This window comes from Oncorhynchus gorbuscha, linkage group LG18 (assembly GCF_021184085.1).
Source record: "Oncorhynchus gorbuscha isolate QuinsamMale2020 ecotype Even-year linkage group LG18, OgorEven_v1.0, whole genome shotgun sequence".
In the NCBI taxonomy this organism is placed as follows: Eukaryota; Metazoa; Chordata; class Actinopteri; order Salmoniformes; family Salmonidae; genus Oncorhynchus; species Oncorhynchus gorbuscha.
The window spans coordinates 27,205,455-27,232,876 of NC_060190.1; the positions used below are offsets into that span (position 1 = coordinate 27,205,455).

At 40.8% G+C, this 27,422-nt stretch overlaps 1 protein-coding gene and 1 long non-coding RNA gene across 2 annotated transcripts in view; one reads left to right on the plus strand and one right to left on the minus strand.

Annotated features, from left to right (window-relative positions):
- The window catches only part of LOC124003576 (copine-9-like), a 186,704-nt gene extending 161,389 nt beyond the window's left edge, over window positions 1-25,315 (minus strand). The window contains exons 1-2 of the mRNA XM_046311934.1: window positions 25,044-25,315; window positions 10,873-10,913 (exon numbers count right to left, since the gene is read on the minus strand). Coding sequence (XP_046167890.1) covers window positions 10,873-10,913; window positions 25,044-25,120 — 118 coding nt within the window. The 5' untranslated portion in view covers window positions 25,121-25,315. The remainder of the gene's footprint in view (window positions 1-10,872; window positions 10,914-25,043) is intronic.
- Window positions 22,552-23,192, plus strand: LOC124003577. The gene is made up of 3 exons (XR_006833253.1): window positions 22,552-22,840; window positions 22,938-22,982; window positions 23,092-23,192. It is a non-coding gene; the product is annotated as an uncharacterized LOC124003577 (long non-coding RNA).
- Window positions 25,316-27,422: the final 2,107 nt, after the last annotated feature.

Genomic DNA, 27,422 nt, shown 5'->3' on the forward strand with positions numbered 1-27,422 from the left:
CCGACATGGCTATATCTAATATTTATATATTTCTTAATTCCATTCTTTTACTTTTAGATTTGTATGTATTGTTGTAAATTGTATTTAGATACTACTGCACTGAGCTAGGAACACAAGCATTTCGCTACACCCGCAACAGCATCTGCTAAATATGTGTATGTGACCAATAACATTTTATTTGACAGCCCCTTATCTCAGCCTCTTTTCAGGTGTGCCAACTTTTCTTTCTACTAAAAGGGTGCTTTTGTCAGCGAGACGCATCACATAATTCAGGCTACAAGAGAGTGTATACGCAGTGACAATCCCCAAATATTGGTGTTTTGTAACAGTTCTTTCCATTCATCAAATGGTGCACAGTGCACTGTTTGGACGCTGGAATTATTTTGGAGTGGACGAACATGCGCAGGTAGCCTACTTTTTGAAGTGATTTGTTTGAAAATGTCACGATGGGATGAAGAGATTTGGGAGACAGGCGCAGGAATGCATAATAGGGTTTTCTAATGTACCAAAATTACAGCGGGCCGTGTAAAGACAAAGGGACGAAGACCAAACAAACACTAAACAAAACACAGGGTTGAAACCTAATCAAAAGAGTGAGGAGTACCTCAAATAAATAACACACGCACACACTGATTAACACACTGGGCGAGACCCGTAATCATCTGCGCAATCCACAAGGGCACAAAAGCCCAAAACACACAGCATAGGTACTCACACGCATCAAAAGACATTGTAACAATAAACAACAGCCCAATGGAAACCAAAGGGCACACTTATACAAGTACTAATCCGTGGGAATAGGGGACAGGTGTGCGTAATGAAATTTCCGGAGGGATCCGTGACAGAAAATAAGATGAAAACATCTTGACTGGTTGTGTTCATGCCAAATGGAAGGTAATACAAATGTTTTTACTGTTAAATTACATGTCTTTTGAAGAAAAATATAGACCCCCTGAATGTCGCACTCTGGAATAGTGCATCATTTGGGAGGCAGCAGTAGTGATCTATTGTAGAGCTCCAAACAAAGTTCAATGGGAATTTCTTTCTGGCGATATTGCATGTCGTCCGACCACAGAGATCTGAGGGTATACCATCTGTCTACAAAGAGCGACTCACTATCAAAGCCAAACAAACTCCTATCCACTCACACTGACACTAATACAACACACACACACACATCAAACAAACAGAGGCCCACTGACACAAAACATCAGACAAAAGCCTCCACACAAACACACTCACATAGACACACGCACACACACTCCTGGGCCATAGTAAATTAAAAGACAAGTGGCCCAAAGCGCTTCGCTCTCATTCCCCCTGTTGTCACCCAACTGTTCTTCTTGAAGGTTATTTCCTCCTCCAAAATATACTAAAAATATATATATATAAATGCAAAATGTGCTGGTCCCATGTTTAAGGAGCTGATTTCACATGACTGAAATTAATTTAAAAATCCCAGAAATGTTCCATACGCACAAAATGTTCTCTACATAAAAAAATGAAATTATTGGAAATCTTAGGCACAACAATTTTTGTATCATTGTTAGTGAGCATTTCTCCTTTGCAAGGTGATAATCCATCCACTTGACAGATGTGGCATATTAAAAAGATGATTATACAGCATGATCATTACACAGGTGCACCTTGTACTGGGGACAATAACAGGAAAAAGGCCACTCTAAAATGTGCAGTTTTGTCACACAAACACAATGCCACGGATGTCTCAAGTTTTCACGGAGCGTGCAATTGCATGCCTGACTGCAGGAATATACACCAGAGCTGTTGCCAGAGAAGTGAATGTTAATTTCTCTACTATAAGCCTCCTCCAACGTTGTTTTAGAGAATTTGGAAGTACTTCTAAACAGCCTCACAACCACAGACCATGTGTAACCATGCCAGCCCAGGACCTCAACATCAGGCGTCTTCACGTGTGGGATCGTCTGAGACTAGCCACCTGGACAGCCGATGAAACTGTGGGTTTTCACAACCGAAGAATTTCTGCACTAACTGTCAGAAACCGTCTCAGGGAAGCTGCGTGCTTCCCTGAGACAAAATTAGGAGCTGAGCAAATGTCTGGTCTGCTGAGCGCGAACTTGAACGTTGTGAAAATTCTGTACAACTTCCAGAGCGCGTTTACTGTGAACACTGAGGCTGTACCCACTTTAAGTTACACTTTCAGACAGTGGTCATGTAGATCCAGTCAATTAAAAAAATTGGGGTCCTCTTACTTCAGTGTTGTGATGCAAAAATTCTAGCTAAATGCTTAGCGCATAGAATTAAAAAGGTGAAATCAGATATTATTCATCCTAATCAGACAGTTTTTTTTTACATGGATGACACATTGGAGATAATATAAGACAAGTACTGGAAACAATAGAACACTATGAAATATCTGGGAAACCAGGCCTGGTTTTCATAGATGACTTTGAAAAGGCTTTTGATAAAGTATGACTGGAGTTTATATATAAATGCCTGGAATATTTCAATTTTGGAGAATTACAGTGTAGTTTCCCAATAAAATGGTCTGACGGGGATGTGGACATACTCGGTATACATACTCGGTATACATATCCCGAATGAAAGAAATGATCTCACTCTAATAAATGTTAATAGAAAGTTAGCAAAAACAGATAAGATCTTGTTACCATGAAAAGGAAAATACCTGTCTACCTGTGGAAGAATCACCCCGATTAACTATTTAGTCATATCACAGTTTACCTATTTGCTTATGGTTTTGTGACCTAGCGACCTGCTTTCTAAATTATATGAGCAAAAACTATTGTATTTTATTTGGAATGGCAAGCCAGACAAAATTTAAAAGGGCATATTTATATAGTGAATATGAATTTGGAAGGCAGAAATTATTAAATATTAAATTAGACCTCTCACTGAAAGCATCAGTAAGAATGTCTTCATGTTCAAGAATGGCCTTTTTCCCTTTATTCAGATTACTGCCGCTCACTTTTGGTTATTTAAAAATGAAATCATCTCCAAAATATTGTTATTTTTTAAACAAGCCATAGAAAGTTGGTTGCAATTTCAGTTGAATCCACCTGAAAAGACAGAACAAATAATACAACAAATATTGTGGTTAAACTTGATTTTAAAAATAAAATCGATTACACTTTTTTTTTTAAGTATAATCTTTGTAAATAATATCATAAATAGGACTGGTGGAGTTATGTCACACATGCAGCTAACACAGACATATGGAAATGTCTGCTCTACCCAAAATTACAACCAACTAATTGCAACATTACCACAAAAATGGAAGAGGCAAGTGGAAGGAGGAAATAGTAAGGAACTTGTCTGTCGGTCCTGCATTGAAGACCAAAAATGGTTAAAGAAAATTGTGATAAATAAACATATATACCAGTTTCATTTAAGAACCAAATAAATTGACAGCTGTGCCATATAAATGGCAAAATATTTGGGAAGAGATTTTCAATGTACCGATTCCATGGCACATGGTTTATCAATTGACACGCAAAACAATGCTGTTTTCAAAACTTTGCATTTTTCCATTTAAATTACAATACAAAATTATTGCAACCAATATAATGTTATATACAGTATATGGGGGATACAATCTTCCAAGCTCTGCAGATTTTGCTGCGGGGAGGCAGTCCTTAGATAATTTATTTTGGTACTGTCCATATGTAGCTCCTTTTTGGTCATAGGTCCAGGAATGACTGAAGAATTGCAACATTAACCTAGAGCTAACACTACAGCTAGTACTGGGTGATTTAAAAAAAAGTGATAGTCAATCGATCAATAATATAGTAATTATTTTTAGCAAAAATGTGTATCTTTATTTTACAATATATAGTAACTATGAGAATAGAAAGGTTGAGTACTTTTGAAGCATCACAGCACAGTTGAAAAATATATGGAAATTAAAAATCCATTATGGATGGTGTTAAGAGATAGATGGGAAGGGGTTGAATGGACCTGTAGGGTGGGACAAATAACAACAAGATAACAAATGTGAAACATATCAGGTCTGTAAAATGAATATTGGTTCAAAACTTTTACTGAAATAGCACAGTTAAAAATATATGGCAAATAGAACTGGATGAACATCAAAAATAGAGGAAGGCCAGGACAAAAACAATATATATATATAACTATTGTAAAATGTTTATAGTGTGTATAAGCTGGAAGTAGAAGCCTAAGTGTTACTGTTTATTAGTTTACTCCAATTGAGGGAGCGGTGGTAGGATTTGCGGGGAATAATAAAGGAAGGTATTTTTTAAAGTTGGCTATTGTGGCTATTTGATCATAATGGGGGCCTACGAGAGTGGCCCACCATCAAAAACAAGAGAAAATGTGTCCCATAACATTTTAACATGGAAATAGCTGTTCTATCATTCAGCCTACAGTAGCAGCCAATGTGTGTTGTTCAATGTATGCTTACATTCCTTGAGACTTTTGAAAAAAAAACATGCAGGGCTTGACATTATTATGTTTTCAACTTGTCCTTCAGGCAAGGAGGTGACTGATAATGTTGTTGTTGTTTGATGCAAGTAACCACTTTACAAAATAGTATGCATTATTATTCCCATACCATTATTACAGAGATTCAGCTTATTCAAGACTGTCTCCAAATACAACACTAAGACAAAAAAAATGCTCTTTACCTGACTCGCTGTCAAATGTCTAGAAATGTACACATTTTGTGCCCTTGCAGGAAGCAATCACTCCCCCATTGCTGACTACAAATAATCTATAACTGGGCTAATAACTCACTAACTAGCAAAGGATATGAACAAATGTGCACACGTGGCTACACGCAGCTCTCGCTTTGATCTCAAAACAAGCGCATCTACTCACGACTACTCATGCTGTAAACAATCCAGTTCAAAGTGAATGGCACAGATCCATGTATGGCAATGGTCAATTTGCATATAGGCCTACTGCAGCTCTGATTGGTTATGCAGCACAGGTCTGTGTAGAGCACAGAGTCATGCGTGCCAATGCAATAGAATCCTGTGTTCTGCCTACAACAAAAATCTCTCGCATAGTTAGTTTAATTTAGCAAATTAACCCATACTAAATATTGAGTTGATTCGATCACAATTCCCACAATAAAGGGAAACATTGATAGTGATAACTAAAGGGGAAACCTCTAGAAACTGAGTGAGGTTCAATATCGTGCTTCTCTGTGCAGGCTGATATTTCATCTGCATAGCAGTCCCGGGGAGCTGTGCGCCCACGCCAGCACGCAGCTTAGAGGGAACATTGGTCTTGACCTGACTGCAGTTCGGCTTTGTAACTGATTTCAGTGGGCAAATGCTCACCTTCAATGGCCACTGGCATGCTGGAGATAAGTGTACTCTTCACAGATGAATCACAGTTTCAACTGTACTGGGCAGATGGCCGACAGCGTGTATGGCGTCGTGTGGGCGAGCGGTTTGCTGTTGTCAGCGTTGTGAAGAGACTGCCCCATGGTGGCGGTGGGGTTATGGTATGGGCAGGCATAAACTACGGACAATGAACACAATTGCATTTCATTGATGGCGATTTGAATGCACAGAAATACCGTGATGAGATCCTGAGGCCATTCATCTGCCGCCATCACGTCATGTTTCAGCATGATAATATAGAGCCCCATGTCACGAGGATCTGTACACAATTCCTGGAAGCTGAAAATCTCCCAGTTCTTCCATAGCCTGTATACTCACCAGATATGTCACCCATTGAGCATTTTTGGGAAATTCTGGATTTACGTGTACGACAGCGTGTTCCAGTTCCCGCAAAAATCCAGCAACTTCACACAGCTATTGAAGAGGATGACAACATTCCACAGGCCACAATCAACAGCCTGATCAACTCTATGCGAAGGAGATGTGTTGCGCTGCATGAGGCAAATGGTGGTCACACCAGATACTGACTGGTTCTGTGACCAACAGATGCATATCTGTATTCCCAGTCATGTGTAAGCCTAATGAATTGACTTCAATTGACTGATTTCCTTATATGAACTGTAACTCAGTAAAACCTTTGAAATTGTTGCATGTTGTGTTTATATGTTTTTTCAGTATAGGCCTCAATAACATGGAGCATAAACTGAAATATGAAAATGATCAATCAAATCGGCAGGTAGCCTATTGTTCTGGCAAAGATGAGTCAGTAGTAGATTGCTAAACTATATTTTATACGGATGTTAAACATTGGCCTTTGCTGTTTTTCCCAGGCAAAACTTGAGAAATTAAACAAGTTCTTTCTGGGCACTTATCTGGATAGCAAGCGCTACCGGAGCGCCAAGTCTAGGACCAAAAGGCTTCGCAACAGCTTTTACCTCCAAGCCATAAGACTCCTGAACAGGTAATGAAATGGCTACCCGGACTATTTGCATTGTGCCCCCCCCCACTCAACCCTAACCCCTCTTTTACACTGCAGCTACCCTCTGTTTATCATATATGCATAGTCACTTTAACAATACATTCTTATAATTGCCACCTCAATTAGCCAGACTAACCGGTGCCTGTAAATAGCCTCGCTACTGTTATAGCCTCGCTACTCTATATAGCCTCGCTACTCTATATAGCCTCGCTACTGTTATAGCCTCGCTACTCTATATAGCCTCGCTACTGTTATACCCTCGCTACTCTATATAGCCTCGCTACTCTATATAGCCTCGCTACTGTTATAGCCTCGCTACTCTATATAGCCTCGCTACTCTATATAGCCTCGCTACTCTATATAGCCTCGCTACTCTATATAGCCTCGCTACTGTTATAGCCTCGCTACTCTATATAGCCTCGCTACTCTATATAGCCTCGCTACTCTATATAGCCTCGCTACTGTTATAGCCTCGCTACTCTATATAGCCTCGCTACTCTATATAGCCTCGCTACTCTATATAGCCTCGCTACTCTATATAGCCTCGCTACTCTATATAGCCTCGCTACTCTATATAGCCTCGCTACTGTTATAGCCTCGCTACTCTATATAGCCTCGCTACTCTATATAGCCTCGCTACTGTTATAGCCTCGCTACTCTATATAGCCTCGCTACTCTATATAGCCTCGCTACTCTATATAGCCTCGCTACTGTTATAGCCTCGCTACTCTATATAGCCTCGCTACTCTATATAGCCTCGCTACTCTATATAGCCTCGCTACTCTATATAGCCTCGCTACTCTAATAGCCTCGCTACTGTTATAGCCTCGCTACTGTTATAGCCTCGCTACTCTATATAGCCTCGCTACTGTTATAGCCTCGCTACTCTATATAGCCTCGCTACTCTATATAGTCTCGCTACTCTATATAGCCTCGCTACTCTATATAGCCTCACTACTGTTATAGCCTCGCTACTCTATATAGCCTCGCTACTGTTATAGCCTCGCTACTGTTATAGCCTCGCTACTCTATATAGCCTCGCTACTCTATATAGCCTCGCTACTGTTATAGCTGTTATAGCCTCGCTACTGTTATAGCCTCGCTACTGTTATAGCCTCGCTACTCTATATAGCCTCGCTACTGTTATAGCCTCGCTACTGTTATAGCCTCGCTACTCTATATAGCCTCGCTACTGTTATAGCCTCGCTACTGTTATAGCCTCGCTACTCTATATAGCCTCCTCACTGTTTTTTTCACTGTCTTTTTACTGTTGTTTTTTATTTCTTTACTTATCTATTGTTCACCTAATAGCTTTTTTTTAACTTCAAATTTGCACTGTTGGTTAGGGCCTGTAAGTTATATTCGGCGCACGTGACAAGTAAACTTTTGATTTGATATGCGTGCCCGCCTTTGCACGCCAATGCTGATGACTGTCATAGGTCAACGATCAAGACATGCAACTTTTGGTTTTGAAGCATACAGCGCCTTCAGAAAGTATTTACACCCCTTGACTTTTTCCACATTTTCTTGTGTCACATCCTGAATTTTAAATGGATTAAATGGATTGATTTTGTGTCACTGGCCGACACATATTACCCCATAATGTCAAAGTAGAATTATGTTTTCAGAATTTTTTCCAAATTAATTACAAATGAATAGCTGATATGCCTTGAGACAATAAGTACTCAACCCCTTTGTTATGGCAAAGCCTAAATAAGTTCAGGATTCAAAATGTGCTTATCAAGTCATGAGTTGCATGGACTCTGTGTACAATTATACTTTTTCACATGATATTTGAATGAACACCTCATTTCTGTACTCAGGACATATTATCTGTAAGGTCCCTTAGTTGAGCAGTGAATTTGGTAACACTTTACTTGACACAACTTGTCATAGCCTGTCATAATAGGATCATAACACTGTCATGACAGATATTTACACCTGTTGTGACATATATTGAGTTATTGTATGGCTGGTTATGACACCTACAAGAGTCTCAAAATCTACTAAATCTACCACGGTAAATTTATGGCTGGTTATGACACAACCATAAGAGTTTCAAAACTCACAAAAGCTACCACACAAGGTAAAACATTCCATTACACCATAGCCTGCTTGTCAACAGTATGTTTAAGTTATGAAACATTTTCTTGATTGAACATATTCAGTTATCATTGTAATTGCGCACACACTGATGTCAGACATGCATCTACCCCAATGCTCCATTTCTGATGAGTGGGGTGAATGCAGGAGGAGATTGAAGGACCAGGACAAGACAACTCTCTTTTTGACTGCTGACTGACATAAGGCCATGTATGTGATACGCCTATGTGGCTTATATGATTATGATGGTCAAAATGCTTCTTGACAGTGCCATATTTTCTACAAGTTATTTCAAATATGAATGAAAAAGACATGTAAAGGATGCATTACAAAAATAACAAAGGGCTTAAGCAAACTTCTTGCCAGGGAAAACACATTTGAATAAATGTAGCTTTTGACACTCTTATATAGGTGTCATAACCGGCCATAAAATAATGCAATTCGGAAAGTATTCAGACGCCTAATCTAGTATGGGTAGGATGGTCCTCTGAATCAGGGTTAGTTTGGCAGCTGGGGTGAAAGAGGCATTTACTTTCTCCATATGAAGTGATTAAAGAGCTCAGCCATATGTTCCTTGTCAGTAACAACCACATCATCAACAATAAGGGACATTGGCAGCTGTGAGGAGGAGGGTTTATTTTCCAGGTCTTTATGTTCCTTGAAATATACCTGCAGGAGCGCGTTGCTACGGGTGGGTGCTGCTATGGTGACCAGTGAGCTGAGATAAGGTGTGGCTTTACCTAGCAAACACTTATAGATGACCTGGAGCCAGTGGGTTTGGCGACGAATACGAAGTGAGGGCCAGCCAACGAGAGCATACAGGTCGCAGTGGTGGGAATTATTTGGGGCTTTGGTGACAAAACAGATGGCACTGTGATAGACTGCATTCAATTTGTTGATCCAAAGTCAAGGATCGATAGGATAGTCAGTTTTACGAGGGTATGTTTGGCAGCATGAGTGATGGATGCTTTGTTGCGAAATAGTTTACAGTCTAACCAGACACCTAGGTATTTGTAGTTGTCCACATATTCTAAGTCAGACCCATTCAGAGTAGTGATGATGGACAGGCAGGCAGGTGCGGGCAGCGATCGGTTGAAGAGCATGCATTTAGTTTTACTTGCATTTAAGAGCAGTTGGAGGCTACAGAACGAGAGTTGTATGGCATTGAAGCTCGTTTGGAGGTTTGGTGGGGTGTACCTGGTAGGTTCTTTGATAATTTGTGTGAGATTGAGGGCATCTAGCTTAGATTGTAGGACGGCCGGGGTGTTAAGTATGTCCCAGTTTAGGTGGTCACCTAACAGTACGAGCTCTGAAGATAGATGGGGGGCAATCAATTCACATATGGTGACCAGGGCACAGCTGAGGGCTGAAGAGGGTTTATAACAAGCGGAAACGGTGAGAGACTTGTTTCTGGAAATGTGGATTTTTAGAAGTAGAAGCTCGAATTGTTTGGGCACAGACCTGGATAGTATGACAGAACTCTGCAGTACATTGCAACTCCACCCCATTTGGCAGTTCTATCTTGGCGGAAACTGTTATAGTTAGGGATGGACATTTCAGGATTTTCGGTAGCCTTCCTAAGCCAGGATTCAGACACGGCTTGGACACCCGGGTTGGCAGAGTGTGCTAAAGCAGTGAATAAAACAAACTTAGGGAGGAGGCTTCTAATGTTAACATGCATGAAACCACGGCTTTTATGTGTACAGAAGTCAACAAATGTGAGGGCCTGGGGAATGGGAGTGGAGCTAGGCGCTGCAGAGCCTGGATTAAACTCTACATCGCCAGAGGAACAGAGGAGGAGTAGGATAAGGGTACGGCTAAAGGCTATAAGAACTGGTCGTCTTATTTGGTTACTACATGATTCTATATGTGTTATTTCATATTTTTGATGGCTTCACTATTATTCTACAATGTAGACAAAAGTACAAATAAAGAAAAACCCTTGAATGAGTAGGTGTGTGCAAACTTTTGACTGGTACTGTATATGTATTTTGGAGATTGGAAGGGCAAAGGGGCATGTGATCTGCACAGGTGAAGCCCTATTTCTGCACATGCCCGCATCTTGGTATTTGGAGTACGATGGAATCCGTTCAATTGTTCTACTTTGCGATATTTGAATTGGAACAGTAAAATGTCATATATGGTATACATGCTATGCAGATGATGAAATGGCATTGTTATAAGCAGGGTTGTGGACAATTCCATTTTAATACCAGTCAATTCAGGAAGTATACTGAAATTCAAAAGATCTTTAATGCTTTTCAATGAGGAAAATGTGGAATTGGAATTTGATATACATTTTGACTTAACATTTTTCAATGAAATGGAATTGACCCCAACCCTGGTTATAAGCTTTTCATAATAATTTGTAAGTGTTTAGAAGAAAGGCTTTGCAACCCTTGTAAAACATGCAACACATACCAGGGTCTGATTTGGAGAAAGTGTCCATATTCAGCAGGTTCCTGTTTGAATTAAAGAGACAGGGGGAAGTTAGAAATGACACAAAACAAGATAACAAACTGAGCGTCATGCTAGCCTGAGTGCCAGATGTGTTGGTGCTGTCTTGCTTATCATCATACAGTACATGGATAACACAATTAATAGCAGACATCAACCTTACTTAAATTAAGTTGTTTGTTGAATTAAATAACCACAATTCAATCTCCCACTCCTGTGTGAGACCTGTAACTGCCTGTATAGAGAGTGCTGCCATTTTAAACTGAAGACCAGGATGACAGGGAAGGTAAGGGGGGATATAACACCTCTCTAGGGGTGGGATCCTCCAGGGGCTTTAGACTCAGAGGGAGCTATGTGTATGCATGTCTCAGGCTGGTGAGGTGTAGCTGGTAGCTGCTGGCGAATGAAGGAACATGTATTGGGGGATTTGCTCTGCTTTTCTTTCGTATAGTTAGATGTATGGGATACGCATTGTATCCACCATTGAATGAAATGCTTACTTGCAGGTTTCTTCTCGATAATGCAACGGAAATGTATAATAAAAGAATACAAAAGTAAATCACTCAATAGAATATAATTAAGCAATAAGGCCCGAGGGGGTGTGGTATATGGCCAATATACCACGGCTGAGGGCAGTTCTTACGCACGACGCAACTCTAAGTGCCTGGTTACAGCCCTTAGCCGTGGTATATTGGCAATATACCACAAACCCCCGAGATGCCTTATTGCTATTATAAACTAGTTACAAACGTAATTCAGTAAAAATGAATGTTTTTGTCATGCCCATGGTATACCATGGCTTCCAGTCAATCGGCATTCAGGGCTCGAACCACTCAGTTTATAATGCATATTTTAGCATAAGTATAATACAGGAAGGCACAATTTAGAGTCCAATATTTAAACATGTTTGGGGGGCAGAGCAAGTGTTTAAATTGTGCAGTATATAGTAATCATAAGAAGAGTCTGGTAGCAGTGCCTGTGTGCATGAGTGAGTGCATGTGTGCTAAGGTGCGGAGACTCAGAGCATGTGGTCTGTCCAGTTCAAGTGTTCAGCAGACTGATGGCTTGTAGATACCAACAGGCTCAGTGACAGTTTCTATCAGACCTCAACCTCCAATATCGTAGGCCCTACGGTTAGGGAGTAAACAGCTCATGGCTGTGGTGTGTGTGTGGTCCTTGATGATGCTGTCAAGAATCGTTTCAAGTTGATGTCCTGGATGGGTGGGAGCACGGTCCCAGTGATGTACTGGGTCGTCTTCACCGCCCGCTTGTGGGCCATGTTGTCGTGGACGGAGCAATTCCCGTACCAGGCTGCGATGCAACAGGTCAGGACGCTCTCAATGGTGCAGTGGTAGTATTTGGAGAGGACCCAGGGTAGCATGCTGAAATTCTTCAGCCGCCTTAGGAAGTAGAGACATTGTTGTGATCTCTTGACAAGAGTGGTGGTGTTGGTTCATTTCAAGTCCTCAGTGGTGTGGACGCCGAGGAACTTAAAACTGCTGACTCTCTCTACTGCAGTCCTGTTTATGTGGATCGGGGCATTTTCCCTCCTGTGCTTCCTGAAGAGAACAATCAACTCCTTTGTTTTGCTGACATTGAGGGAGAGGTTGTTGCCCTGGCACCACAATGCCAGTTCACTTACCTCCTCCATATAGGCTGATTTGTCGTTGTTGGCTATCAGGCCTAGAACTGTGGTGTTGTCAGCAAACCTGATGATGGAGTTGGTGTCATGCAAAGCCACGCAGTCGTGAGTGAACAGGGAGTACAGCAGAGGGCTGAGGACACACCCCTGGGGTTCCCTGTGTTAAGAGTCTGTGTGGAGGAGGTGTTGTTGCCAATCCTCAAGCTCAATCCTCCAGGATCCAGTTGCAGAGGGTGGTGTCCAGACCCAGGGCTCTGAGCTTGTTGTCGAGCTTGGAGGGAACAATAGTGTTGAATGCTGAACTGTAGTCAATGAACAGTATTCTCACATACTGTATGTGTTCCTCTTGTCCAGATGTGTTACAGCCGTGTGAATAACGATGGAAATGGCATCTTCCATGGATCTGTTGGAGTGGTAGGCAAATTGGAGTGGGTCCAGTGTGAGGGCCATGATGTGGGCCATGACCAGCCTCTCGAAGCACTTGATGATGACTGTGGTGAGTGCAACAGGGCGATAGTCATTTGGGCATGTCACCTGTATTCTCTTGGGTACTGGGATGATGGTGTTCTCCTTGAAGCATGTGAGGATTACAGCCTGGGACAGGAACAGGTTGAAGACGACGGAAAAGACGCCCGCCAGCTGGTCTGCACACACTTGGCCAGGGATGCCATCTGGGCCAGCAGTTTTGTGAGTATTCACTCTTTTAAGAGTTTTGCCCATGTCAGCCTCAGAGAGCGAAAGCACCTGGTCGTCCAGAGCAGCTACTGTCTTCCTGGATGGCTCGGTATTGTCTCCCTTGAAGCGAGCGTAGAGTGTGTTAAGCTCATATGGGAGGGAGGATTCAGTGGGCACCACACAGTTGGATTTGCCTTTGTAGTCCATGTTAGTCTGTAGTCCTTTGTTGTCGAACATCAATTCAAGTTTGATTCTGTATTGTCTTTTTGCGTCCTTACTTTCCTTGTACGCGTACGCGTCCTTGTACGTGTCTCGCGCCACTGAGTCATTTGGGTTTGTTCTGATGACATTGAATGCTGCAGTACGGGCTCTCAGCATGGTATGGATATCTCAGTTCATCGATGGGTTTTGGTTGGGGTATGTCCAGATTGTTATTATAGGTACAACATCATCAACACATTTCCTAATGAAGCTTGTGACTGATGATGTATACTGAACAAACGTATTAATGCAACATGCAACAATTTCAACAATTTTACTGAGTTACAGTTCACGTAAGGAAATCAGGCAATTGAAATTCATTAATTAGGCAATAATCTATGGATTGCACATGACTGGGTTAGGACGTAGCCATGGGTGGGCCTGGGAGGGCATATGTCCACTCACTTGGGAGCCAGGCCCACCCACTGGGGAGCAAGGCCCAGGCAATCAGAATGAGTTTTTCCTCACAAAAGGGATTAATTACAGACGATCCCGCAGGTGAAGAAGATGTATGTGGAGGTCCTGGGCTGGTGTGGTTACAAGTGTGTGGTTGTAAGGTCGATTGGACTTACTGCCAAATTCTCTAAAATGACGTTAGAGGCGGCTTATGGTAGAGAAATTAACATAAAATTCTTGGCAACAGCTCTGGTGGACATTCCTGCAGTCAGCATTCCAATTGCATGCTCCCTCAAAACTTGAGACATCTGTGGTATTGTGTTGCGTGACAAAGCCGCACATTTTAGAGTGGCCTTTCATTGTCTCCAGCACAAAGAACACCTGTGTAATGATCATGCTGTTTAATCAGCTTCTTGATATGCCACACCTGTCAGGTGGATGGATTATATTAACAATGGATAAATGCTCACTAACAGGGATGTAAAAACATGTGTGCACAATAAGCTTTTTGTGTATGGAACATTTCTTGCATCTTTATTTTATCTTTATATATTTCAACTTTATTTAACCAGGTAGACTAGGTGACAGTGTTTCCTAGCCTCAGTGCAGTGGGCAGCTGGGAGGAGGTGCTCTTATTCTCCATGGACTTTACAGTGTCCCAGAACTTTTTTGAGTTTGTGCTACAGGATTCAAATTGATGCTTGAAAAAGCTAGCCTTAGCTTTCCCTTACTGCCTGTGTATATTTGTTCCTAACATCCCTGAAAAGTTCCATATCACGGGGGCTATTCGATGCTAATGCAGAACGCCATTTCAGCTCATGAAACATGGGACCAATACTTTATTTTGTTGCGTTTATATTTTTGTTTAGTAAATATTCCTCAATGTTGATGGATGAGTCCTAGGTGGAAAAACTTGGAACATACTCCAATCAGTGTTCTCAAAACAGTCCTGCAGCATTGAGTCTGCCTCCCCTGTCCAGCGCCTCACAATTGTCTGTTTTAGTGGCTCCCTCTTGAGTTGCTGCTTGTAGGCAGGGAGTAGGAACAAAAAGACGTGATCAGATTGGCCAAAGTGGGGTAGGGGATGGCTTTGTACGAGTCACGAATGCTTGTACATAGATGGTCCAGCAAGTAATTTTTTCTTGTGGGGCAGGATACTTGTTGGTGATATTTAGGAACTCCAGATCTGCTGAACAGGAGCTTGAGATGTTTTAAACTTCGGCACACCAGGAATTGTCAATAAGGAAACATACCCCTCCCCCGACTCTTACCAGAACCTGCCATTCGATCTATATGGAAAGGGGAAAACCCTTCTGGTTGAATAGCAGAGTCAGGTATATCGCCCATAAGCCACGTCTCTGTAAAAACAAGGACACAGCATCCCCTGATGTCCCTTTGTAAAAACAAGGAAACAGCATCACGTGATGTCCCTCTGCGATTGAACCCTTACTCTTTTCTCAGCGATTGGACATTAGCCATCGGGATACTAGGAAGGATACTAGGAAGAGGAGGCTGTGCAGCCCGTCTTGTAGCCAGCATAATGACAAATAAATAACCTGTTTGCAATAAGCACTAATGATAAACTCCCTATTCCTTTCACCAGGGCCCGTATGCACAAATGATCTCAGAGTAGGAGACTGATCTAGGATCTGTCCATATAATCTTATTAATTATGATCTAAAAGGCTAAACTTATCCTAGATCACTACACCTTCTCTGAGACTCGTTGTGGATATGGGTCCAGACAGATTCTTGAAATTCTGTCTGTAACTGACAGGTAGGAAGAACAGCTTTTAATTTCTTCGCACCTAATTTATGAAACAATCTTCAGAATAACCTACAGTTGTTACCCTACAGGATGTATTGTTGCCTTTCAGAATGTCTTTACTGTAGAATGTGGTAGATTTTCATGATTGTGTTTTCATTTTTGTATTCTCTTGGTGAATTTGCTATGCTCCTATGCTGACATGATAGTGTTATTGTTATGTAATTGTAAGATGTGGGACTCTTTCGCAGAAGAGACATTGGTCTCAATTGGACTCTAAGGACTTGATCGACCATTTTGTTGTGAGAATGACTACCTCTCCTACCTGTCTCATCCCTTCCTGGCCCAATGGGGACATGAGGAGAACGCATCCAATCAGAATGCTTCCCTGCTGTGATTGACATTCTCTCACACCGCCACCCCATCGCCAGCTCAATGTTGACCTACTTGTTATCTTCTGTTAAACCACTGAGGTCACCTTAAGAGCACGCTATGGTTGTCTCTTGAGAAAAAGCTTCACCACCTATTTAGTTTAGCGAATTCAGGGAGTAACCCCGACCTGGACTCGAACCCAGGTCCAGTGACTGTCAGGCCAACACCTTAACCATTGCACCAAGGGGTTTAAACCTCTTGATGAGGTCACTACGTGTTGGGTTAAGGTCGCTACACTACCCCCCACGCTTCTCTATACCAAGTCCCTCACATGTACACGCCTTAGTATGTACAGTGGGGCAAAAAAAGTATTTAGTCAGCCACCAATTGTGCAAGTTCTCCCACTTAAAAAGATGAGAGGCCTGTAATTTTCATCATAGGTACACTTCAAATATGACAGACAAATTGAGGGGAAAAAATCCAGAAAATCACATTGTAGGATTTTTTATGAATTGATTTATTTCATTTCCTTAATAACAATCACGTGGTAGAACTGCATAAGTGTTGCTCTTTCTGGAGGACCGAGTTTTGAAATCAGTGGAATTTGAGTATGATAGCTAAGGAGATTCTGGTGTTTGATTGCAAATATGCAGACGGAGTCGAAAAGAGAACACACAGAAGGCTCCGGATTACAGCTTCAAACTAAGACCAACCATGGTATCCATGACAGAGAGGGAGCAGTGTCCATCCACGTATACAGGTAAGAGAGTCTAGCTAGCTACATTTTCAGATATTACACGTTTCGAATTTTGTCAGATAGTTGTTTTCATTTCAAGTTAAAATGTACTGTTAGCTGGCTGGCTAGCTGGCTGGCTAGCTAGCTAACGTTAAGTGTATGATCTGCATTGTATGATTTGCGTTGCCAGTTATAGCCTAATGTTAGCTAGCTAACATTGAACCTGGTTGGTTAGATACCTGTAAATTCATGCAGGGTAGTAATGTTAAGAGTTGGGAATATGGTTAATTGTTTAGCTAGCTACATGTCTAAACAAAAGACTCTATTTCAATGGAATGTTGATGATGTCATTGCGACAACTGTCGATAGATGTAAGTGGTAAATTCGCTCTGGCTATCTACTCTGTGTTCAGATCACTCTTGTCTGAGTGTGCCAGAGTGCAGAATAACTGACAAATTTATGAACGCTCAACACCTGTTGAATATGGCCGGTGTCAGTAAACGTTGGCAAAAAAAAGCATCATTAAATTGCTGCCAGCAGCACAGTTGCAGTCACCAATGCTCTGGATAATATAAAAACAAACTAACCAGCTCTGCTCGGGCGAGTAAAATGGTCAAGTGACTTGTTCTCTCATTTGTTTCTGAAAGTAGCTAGCAAGCTAGCCAATGTTAGCTAGTTAGCTTGGGTGCTTGACTGCTGTTGCTAGGTTAGAACACTTGAATCAGCCCTACTTTTCAGCCAGAGCGTCCAGTGTGCGCCCCGAGAGCGAAACGCTCCAAATGTATGAACTACCACTCTGACAACGCTCTGAGTTTACGAACGCCTAGAGCACACTCTGGCACTCCAGATTAAATTTACGAACACACTCGTAATATAAACCAGCCTTTAATCTTTAAATCTTTGGTTGTTTAGTACATAGTCTCACATGTGAATCCTTAAAGAGATCGGTGGGGCTAAAGCTTAAAAGGGTGGGAACGATGCTGAATGGGTGTAGACAAAGAAGAGCTCTCCAGTAGGTTTACCAAAACATTCAAGGGCCATTTTCTCAAAAGTGAGGTTACAAGTTTAGCAACTTTCAAAGCAAAATTACTTTCCCATTGTTCCTCAACTGTAGTTTATGATATACAATTTTCTAGCTCTGAGTATCTACTTTTATCCAATGTAAAGAACACAATGTCAAATTTTGCTACATAAGACCGAATCGAGCAGGTCGGTCACAATTGAGGTTGGTCCATAACAACAAGTGAACCAATTAAAGAATGCATCTTCTAGGGCTTACTAGAATGACTGTAATAATAAACAGTAATGATAATGAAAATGAAAAATAATTATTGAATAAAAAAAGCCATAACAAAAAAAAATGTCTATTCTGGTTGGTTGAGGTTTCACTCTAGCTCTAGCAAATCATTCAATTGGATATGTATGGGAAATATGAGAAATGATTGGAACTCTATTCCTTCTGTTATTATATCAAGTCCCTAATTGGCATCGTACCAAACCAACAGTTGCAGCTAAAGTAGTGGGACATTTGAGTTTAATAGGTGCTTTACTGGTGAGATAGGGGGGGAAATGTATTTTACGGGCCACTCATTGAAACAATCCTCTCCTGGCGGTAATCAAGGTAAACTCCTGCAGTGTCTGCCACGCTCTGCTTGTCTAATAGGATCTCACTGGAGCTCCGTTTGGGTGGCAGGAGCCTCAGCTCTTATATAAGAAACCAGCGAGAGACAGAGAGCTCTCGCGCACACACACAGACACACACTCAAGCACACACATAAACACACACGTGTGTGCTCATACACACACACCCACTTTCTCTCTCGTTTACTCTTATTTTTAATCAAAGACACACACACACACACACACACAGGGTCTCTCTGGTATCCATATCCCTGCTCTTTCCACGCTATCTTTCCCTCTCCTACTCTCTCTAACAATGTGTATCATGCGTCTTAGTCTGAATGGGTAGAGTAATCCATTTAAATTCATTTGGTTCCCTCCCTGCAATGGCTCGAAGCGATACTACTGAAGGAAACATGTGAGATATCAGTGGGTTAAACCTTGAAGAAAAGAGAGAAGGGGAATAGAAAGAAGGAGACAGAGAGAGTAAGAAGACACAGAGGGAAGCTCGGAAAGAGAGAAAGGGAGAGTTTGGGGGAATAGGGATTGCCTCGAGGATGGAGAAGGAGAGAGAGAAATGGAGGGAACATAAGCGTGAACTCTATAGGACGCTTATCAGTAGCTTCAACCGAGGACAGCAAGCTTATCCAAGACAGCAGTGTACAGAGGCCAGGATGTTTAAAGGGGCAATCTGGGATTGGTACAACCATAATTGTACTTTATTATTTTCAGATACGAGAACAGTACAACCCAACCCTCATTCCCCCATTCATCCGTCCCTCCCTCCAATCCCCCCCTCCCATTCACCCACCAAGGCATCATACAAGGATGTCATAGAAAAGTCAATTAAATTAAAATAGGACAGAAACAAACCGTAACAGAAACAAAAACAATGGGACAAGTTCAATAAAAATATAATCAGTATCATAATTATAGTTGAATCTTATCAGCACAATATATGGCCACTAGAACAGACATGACTGCTTACCAAAATATGCACGTTACACCAAGTAAAAGACAGGCTCTCCACGCATTGAATTAATGGAGACCAGGTTAAGTCAATCTTTTGTCGGGACCCATGCGGAGTGTACCTAACCTTCTCCAGAGGCAGAGATGACATCAACGTGTGGTAGCATTCTGGTCTAGGGGAAGTACCCCAAAAATGGCAGTGAACCGGTTGGAGCTAACAATTGTATTACACATATGTGAGAATGCCTAAAAAATGGGGTCCCAGAAGCCCCTCAAAGATTGGCTTGACCAAAACATGTGTCTCACAGTCGCTGGGATCTCAAACACTTTGGGTCAACATTTGGATACATTTTTAGCATTTGTTGACTTTTAAATCAATTATATATAATATATAATGGCTATAAATCAATAATATATATAGCCATTGATTCTTGGAGAATATAACTTATAAATGCCTCATGAGCTGAGTTCAACAATTGTACCCCATCAGAATCCGAAATATAAGGTTCTTTTACTGCATTGTTTCTAAACAATGTGATTGAAAACAAACACTGTTTAGCTTCAAAACATATATAATTTAGATTTTCTTGCATCCATAGCTCTGTTTATACATTTAAGAGTGTTTACATTTTTATTAACCCATCCCTCAGGTGTTTACAAAAACTAGAGGCGAGGTGAACACTTTGTTGTTTTTCAAATCCCGGATTGCCCCTTTAAGGCATAAATTACAGCAAAATGTTGGCATTTTAATGTTAAATGTTTGCCTACCTTTGATGTCGAAGCTGTCATAATCGAAAAAATCTAAATGCCACGCATCTTTCAAGAATCAAATGTTTAGTCTTGCTTTTGAGGGTCATCAAGCTGACATCTATCTTTCAAACTAGAGTGATGAAAGAAATTGGTGGAAGAGCCAGTCCTATTTTATGTTGCAATGTGTTCTCAGATCAGACCGAGTTCAGACTCCGAGGTGGATAGACATCATTCAACATCTGGTAGGCTGACAGACACCTGCTTTTGATGAAGGTAGAACACAAGCCGTCCTGCTGTAGGATAACAAGAGTAACTGAACTAAAAAGAGAAAATAATCTCTCTCCATGTAGGCTCAATGGGATCAAAACTGAGAAACGTAGGCTTGTTGTATAATTGTGATTTATTTTGTTGTGTGTGACATAATTTACAAGTACAAAGTTAGAACATATAAATAAGCACAGAAAAGGTTTTCTATAGGTTACCTAATAATAAGTCTACTTTACATTTGACATAATACCCAATCCTTGTTTGTTATCTGTCACGCTCTGTTGATAGGCTAGGGCTGTCTTGATTGGCTCACCAATAGATCTTAGTGTGCTGCTATGACCTTATATGGACTTGCGTTTTTGTTTAGATTATTAATGTGTTTTGCTGTCAAGACAGAGCAGCAACCCTGTGGGTTTCTACACTCTCATGTACACTCTGATGCCCAGTTGCCATGGAGTGAGTGTTTCATGGGGGAATTCACCCAACCCCATTCTGTCAGTGTCAGGGAATGAAGACAAACCCCCCTCATCACCCCCCACCCCCTCTAGACCAGCCCTGTCTGTTCACTGGTACAAGGTAGGCTGAAAATGCTAAACTCGCCAACTTCTTTACATTTGCCACCCAAACATGCTCGTTCAAAGAAAATGGCCTTTGTACGCTATTTCTTTCAACTAATATCTGTAGCTGATCTACACTTTTTAAAACTGTTTTCAACTGTCGCTGAACAGATGTCATGAGCTGCATGTTATACTCTACTTTTGTCAAGGGGATTGTATTCAAATGTATGTTTAGCCTAGTTTATCAAGGGAATTGTGATTTAATCAACATCTAAAGGGATAAATATAGATATAAATAATGAAAGCAACATTGTTTATTTATTTTCACATCTACACAAAAAAATGATGGGTTGATTGGATGACCGTTGGGTTGTTTTCTTTAAAAAGGTTGGGTTGTTAATGCTGGGTTATTGAGATTTGGCTGAGTGGGTGGGTTAATTCTCCCGCCAAATCCAGAAGATCAAAGTGATCCATCAAGCTCGTGAATGAGGATCGTTGCAGCTGTGCAGCAAGTCTACCAGACAGTGCAGCCTGTGCTGAATGGAATTACTTTTTGATGGACAAATGGGCAAGGCGGTGAGTAAAAATCTAGCTAGCCTACATTACTAATTATCCATTCAGGTTAAATAGACCTAGTTATCATGATATGTAATTATCTCAGTCATTGACAATTTTAGCTAATCTTATCTAGCAAGCTAGCTAGCTAGCTAGCAAATAACCGCATGCACACTAGCTTGAGATTTAGCTAGCATTTGCTAACTTAGCTAGCTAGCTAAAGATTTTATGAAGCTAGCTATGCATATTCCCTGTCTCCGAGTACATTTAACATGGTTGTTGCTAGTTGGCAAGCTTATAACTGATGTTTTTATGGTGGTACATTTATTCTATGTTTGTTTCTGAGTTAGCTGGCTAACGTAAACTCACCCCATTCCGTACAAATGTGCGCAACCACAACATTCAAACAATGCTACAAAGAAAACTAATGGGACTGTAGCGACTGTGTTGACTTCAAAATCGGAGGTGTGAACTAGGTTTCTATTCAAGCGTTGATTGACATGGTAATGGCTCTATAGTATTGGAGAAAAGTTGAAAAAAAATGGACCCTCCGTTACATCGTGGCGTGTCATGTCGTAACGTACAGCACGAATAAAGCAACTATTTCTGTCTTACAGTCTCTCTCCACCAGGTGGAGCACTTCTCTCATCCTTTAAAAACAAGAAATTGACAGTGACGGGGGTAAAGGGGGGATACCAAGTAATTTTTTTTGCGTCATCATTGCATGCGATCATCATTCTCAAAGCCGCTGTTTACTTCTAAGATCACTTTAGCACCGCCCTACAAACCCGATTCAAATTTGACACTAACCTTCAAATAGGTATGTAATAACACATTATATAAACTCTTTATAGTGTTTTATTAACATTTTAGAGGCGATAAGGTGATAAGTTGGACAGATCGAGTGAAAAAAAGCCATTTTCCCACACGACATCTCTCCTTAGTTTCGCTTCCCCACCCGCCATTTAAAAAAAGACCCGACAGGGCTCATTACTTGCTTGAATTATGCATAAACAGGCAGTGTTTAGGTCATGTAATTGATTATGTTGAAAGGGGAGAAATTGTGCTTTACAATGGTATTGACATTACAGTTGATCTGGAAGTATTACGTTTTTGGGGCACTAAAATAAGGGCAATTGTACGGACCAAGGTGATGTACGAGTTTACGTGAGTTTACGTTAGCTAGTCTCAGTCTGGATACAGACAGTTACTTTAACATTATATTGAAATGAAATGATTGTCTCAAATTGAAGCTATCCATTTTGACACTACTTAAACTGTGTTAATGTTATGTCTCCCCACTGCTCAGATACTAGAGGCTGAATGGCCCTGAGAGTGCTTCTCCCACCCCAAGCGTACCGAATGCAGGTAGCTACATATTAAAATGAAAGTCGTTTCTGAAATGTTCATCCACGTTTATCCATTTTGGCTGTCCCCTAAAAGCTTGTTATGTCTTTGTCCCCAGATACTAAAGACGACATGGTCCTTGAGTGTTTCTCCCACCCCCAGTGTAAGATGCAGGCAGCTACATACTGAAATTAAAGTAGTGTCTCAAATGTTCATCCACGTTTATCCGTTTTGGCTGTCCCCTAAAAGCTTGTTATGTCTTTGTCCCCCAGATACTAAAGACGACATAATCCTGAGAGTGTTTTTCCCAACCCCAGTGTAACGAGTTGGAAAGATGACTGCCAGCCCAAGCATTGATGAGGCCCGAAAGCCATAATGCAGAATAAGTATACATTTGGAATATTGAATATTATTTCATATGGAATACTTTAAATCAGAGGTGGGAAGTAACTAATTACAAATAATCTTGTCACTGTAAGGGCAGAAAGGGCAGACACTGGAGCAGAAGACTTTGTTTCGTTGTTGTTTTACATAAATTCCTATTGAAAATTGATACCTGGTAGGGGTTTGGCGGAGGGTAAAGTGTTTACTTTTCTTCAGCCCCTTTCCTCGGCTTTAATTGGTAGGGCTGCTGTGATTTTCAAATGATGGATTGTGCTTCTAAAGTTGTTTTTAATCGTGTGTTTCTTATTTGTTTATCTTTTGCATGACTTCATTTTGTAGCTGAAATTAATATCTGAAAATAAACATTTTGTATTTTATCTACAATTTATCATGATTGGCCATGTTTCATTTTAAGAATTGAATAGACTGTGTAGTGACATTGTAACATTGGTTGTTATTGTTAGAAGTATTTGTACATTTAGAAAATGAATGGATTTTGTAACAGAGAGAAGGTAGAAAAAAAATAACCCAGCAATAAAGTAAGTAATAACCCACTGCTGGGTCAAAAATACATGGATAACAATTGCCCAGCAAAAGAGAAAAAGCAACCCACTGCTGGGTCAAACTAACCACATTTTGGGGCAAATCAAGTAACCCAATCGTGCTGGGTCAAAATAACCCAGTGCTTGGTTACAGAAATTACCCAAGTTTGGTCATTATTGACCCAGCATTTTTATTTTATTTTTAATTTTTTTACATTTTACCTATTTTATATGCCTCATACTTACATTTTTTCAAGTACACAAGAGTGGTGAAAGAGTCCACTAAATAAGCACCAAGGAGCACTAAGTGCTCAATAGGCTATACACGACAAGTAGGCTGTGTAGAGTCTATACTTGTATTTGCCCGGTCATACACTAAGAATCAACATAATCTTGATAACAGCGGTATCCTACCTAGGCAATTCTTCTCCCTGCGAAAATAAGTGATAGAGAAGTGCGCACGGCGCACCTGAATAAATGTAAGCACCCACACCTACCTCTCACAACACCCTCTCTAGCTCATTTGAATTAATGTCATAACCCACTGGGTAAAATCTGGTTGATTCAACGTTGTTTCCGTGTAATTTCAACAGCAAAAATGAAATGTGACGACGTTGAATCAATGTGGAAAATTGTTTGGATTTGAAAAAAGTAATCAAAATAAGGGAATTCCATGTTTTTTTTCCACCCAACTTTGAACCTAAATCCAACGACATGGTGAAATGTTTTTATTTATTTCACGTTGACTTCACATTAGTTGAAAATTACTCAACCAAATGTAAAACAAAACAAGGCGTTGACATTATGCCTGTGCCCAGTGGGAAGAACCTGTCCAACCGTGCTCTCGCGCTGTGTACTACGTATGTAGTGGACAGCGGCGTATTAATATCTATCGCCTATCCATGTGATCTGTGTGAGTTGCGTGCGTTGGGGCTCTCAAAATCACTCCGAATAAATACCGTTATGCTGCTGCACCCCCACGTATCTCTTCACCCACTGTTAATGCAAATTCCTTACGAAAGTCAGAGTTTTGCACAGAGATGTAAATACACTTATTAAACCAATATGGTTTGAGATCACGACTGTTGGCCTACATATGTTTGAAGATAGTCTTGTTGAGGTAACCTACACAAATTATGCGCACATATATTGAAACGCAAATGGCTCCATACAAATTAAGATGTAGGCTACAGCACTCATTCTAGATGAGATTCTATCAATATACAACATTATCAACAGTTTATATATAACATTTTCTTTCAATAATGACACTATTGGATACGTTATGAGTATCATACCTGCACGAAACGGTAACTTCAATCTTGGTCGCAGGTACCGTTGAGTTGAGCGGGTCGAAATCTCCAATTGTCGCCATGGTCAGGCTTTAAATCAGTTATTCTCAAATGTGAACTTCTCAGCTATGTTCGGCAAATACTCTTGAGCGATATCTTGTTTGAAAATATGTTCCATTCATTCACATGGGATTTTTTTTTGATAAAAGCACCAAGTATCGGCATTTGTTGACTAATGTCTTCTCAGAGTTGAGTGAGAGGCGCATACCTGTGGTTGAGACAAGTGGCAGCGCTCGAGACAGTCCTTGCTTGGAGGTGTGGCGATGGTGGATTTCATTCATCGAGGAGAGAGCGAAAGCTAGAGAGCGAGAGAGTGCACATAGGGGTCCTTCGCTCCGTACTTCTACTTATCCATCAGCAGGTGGAGGCAGAGACTTTCGGGAAGTTGCTGCCAGCAGAATGTTGGATTTCAAGTTCATATGCATTTGGAGTGTGTGGTCTATGCAGCTCAACTGTGTGCTGTAGTTAAAAAAAAAGATCAAATAGGATTAGAAGTACAATTACATATAATGAATTATATTATGATCACATCATTTGGGTAGGGAGAGCTGCAATAACAATGATACATTTACAACAGTAAAATGCATTGCACCATAACACATTAGCTTGTGCTAATTATCAGTGCTTGTCCCTAGATAGACATTGAAATGCCAAGAAAATCCAGAAAAATACATACATACAAATACATACACATAGCCTACATACACATTTCAAATACATAGCCTATATTCTATTACAGTACATACATGCACAGCACACATACAGAGCCTTCAGAAAGTATTAATACCCCATTGACTTATTCCACATTTTGTTGTTTCAGCCTGAATTAAAAATTGATTCAGTATTTTTTCACCCATCTACACACATACCCCATAGTGAAAACTTGTTTTTGCATATGTATTGAATATTAAATACAGAAATATCTCATTTACATAGGAATCCACACCCCTGAGTGTTATGTCATGTCAGAATCACCTTTGGCAGCGATTACAGTTGTGAGTCTTTCTGGTTAAGTCTCTTAGAGCTTTGCACACCCGGATTGTACAATATTTGCACATTATTCTTTTTTTAATTCTTCAAGCTCTGTCAAGTTGGTTGTTGATCATCGCTAGACAGCCATTTTCAAGTCTTGCCATAGATTTTCAAGCCGAATTAAGTCAGAACTGTAACTCAGCCACTCTGGAATATCCAATGTCACATTTGTAAGCAACTATATGTATATTTGGCCTTGTGTTATAGATTATTGTCCTGTTGAAAGGTGAGTTTGTCTCCCAGTGTCTGTTGGAAAGCAGACTGAACCAGGTTTTCCTCCAGGATTTTGACTGTGCTTAGCTCTATTCCATTTATTTGAATCATAAAGAATTCTCTAGTCATTGCCAATGAATAGCATACCCATAACATGATGCAGCCAACACCATGCTTGAAAATATGAAGAGTGGTACTAAGTCATGTGTTATGTTGGATTTTCCCCAACCACAACGCATTGTATTCAGGACATAAAGTTAATTACTTCACCAATTTTCTTGCAGTTTTACTTCAGTACCTTATTGCAAAACAAGGATGCAGGTTTGGGAATACATTGGCAGTGGAATGGCCAGTACTGAAGAGCTCAATGATATTCAACGTGGCACCGTCATAGGATGCCACCTTTCCAAAAAGTCAGTTCGTCAAATTTCTGCCCTGCTAGAGCTGCCCCGGTCAACTGTAAGTGCTTTTAGTGTGAAGTGGAAACGTCTAGGAGCAACAATGGCACAGCCACGAGTTGGTAGGTCACACAAGCTCACAGAACAGGACCGCAGAGTGCTGAAGCACGTAAGAATCGTCTGTCCTCGGGTTGCAACACTCACTACTGTGTTCCAAATTGCCTCTTGAAGCAACAGCAGCATAAGAACTGTTCGTCGGGAGCTTCATGAAATGGATTTCCATGGCCGGGCAGCCACACACAAGTATAAGATCACCATGTGCAATGCCAAGCTTTGGTCGGAGTGGTGGAAAGCTCGCCGCCATTGGACCCTGGAGCAGGAGAAGGCTATCTTAATGCTAAAGCATACAATGACATTCTAGACGATTCTGTGCTTCCAAGTTTGCGGCAACAGTTTGGGGAAGGTCCTTTCCTGTTTCCGCATTATGATGAGCTTGATGCTCCTTTCAATAAATATTGAGGGTCTTATTCTGGTGACATAATGATCGATGCTTGGCTGCCTTTGACAAATGAACATATTCTAGCACTGTATCTGCAAGCTGTTGGCTAGAGCACATTTGCCAAAACCACCTTGGTTTTCGATTTCGAGATTTTTTATTTTTAAATGTTTACATTAAATGCAT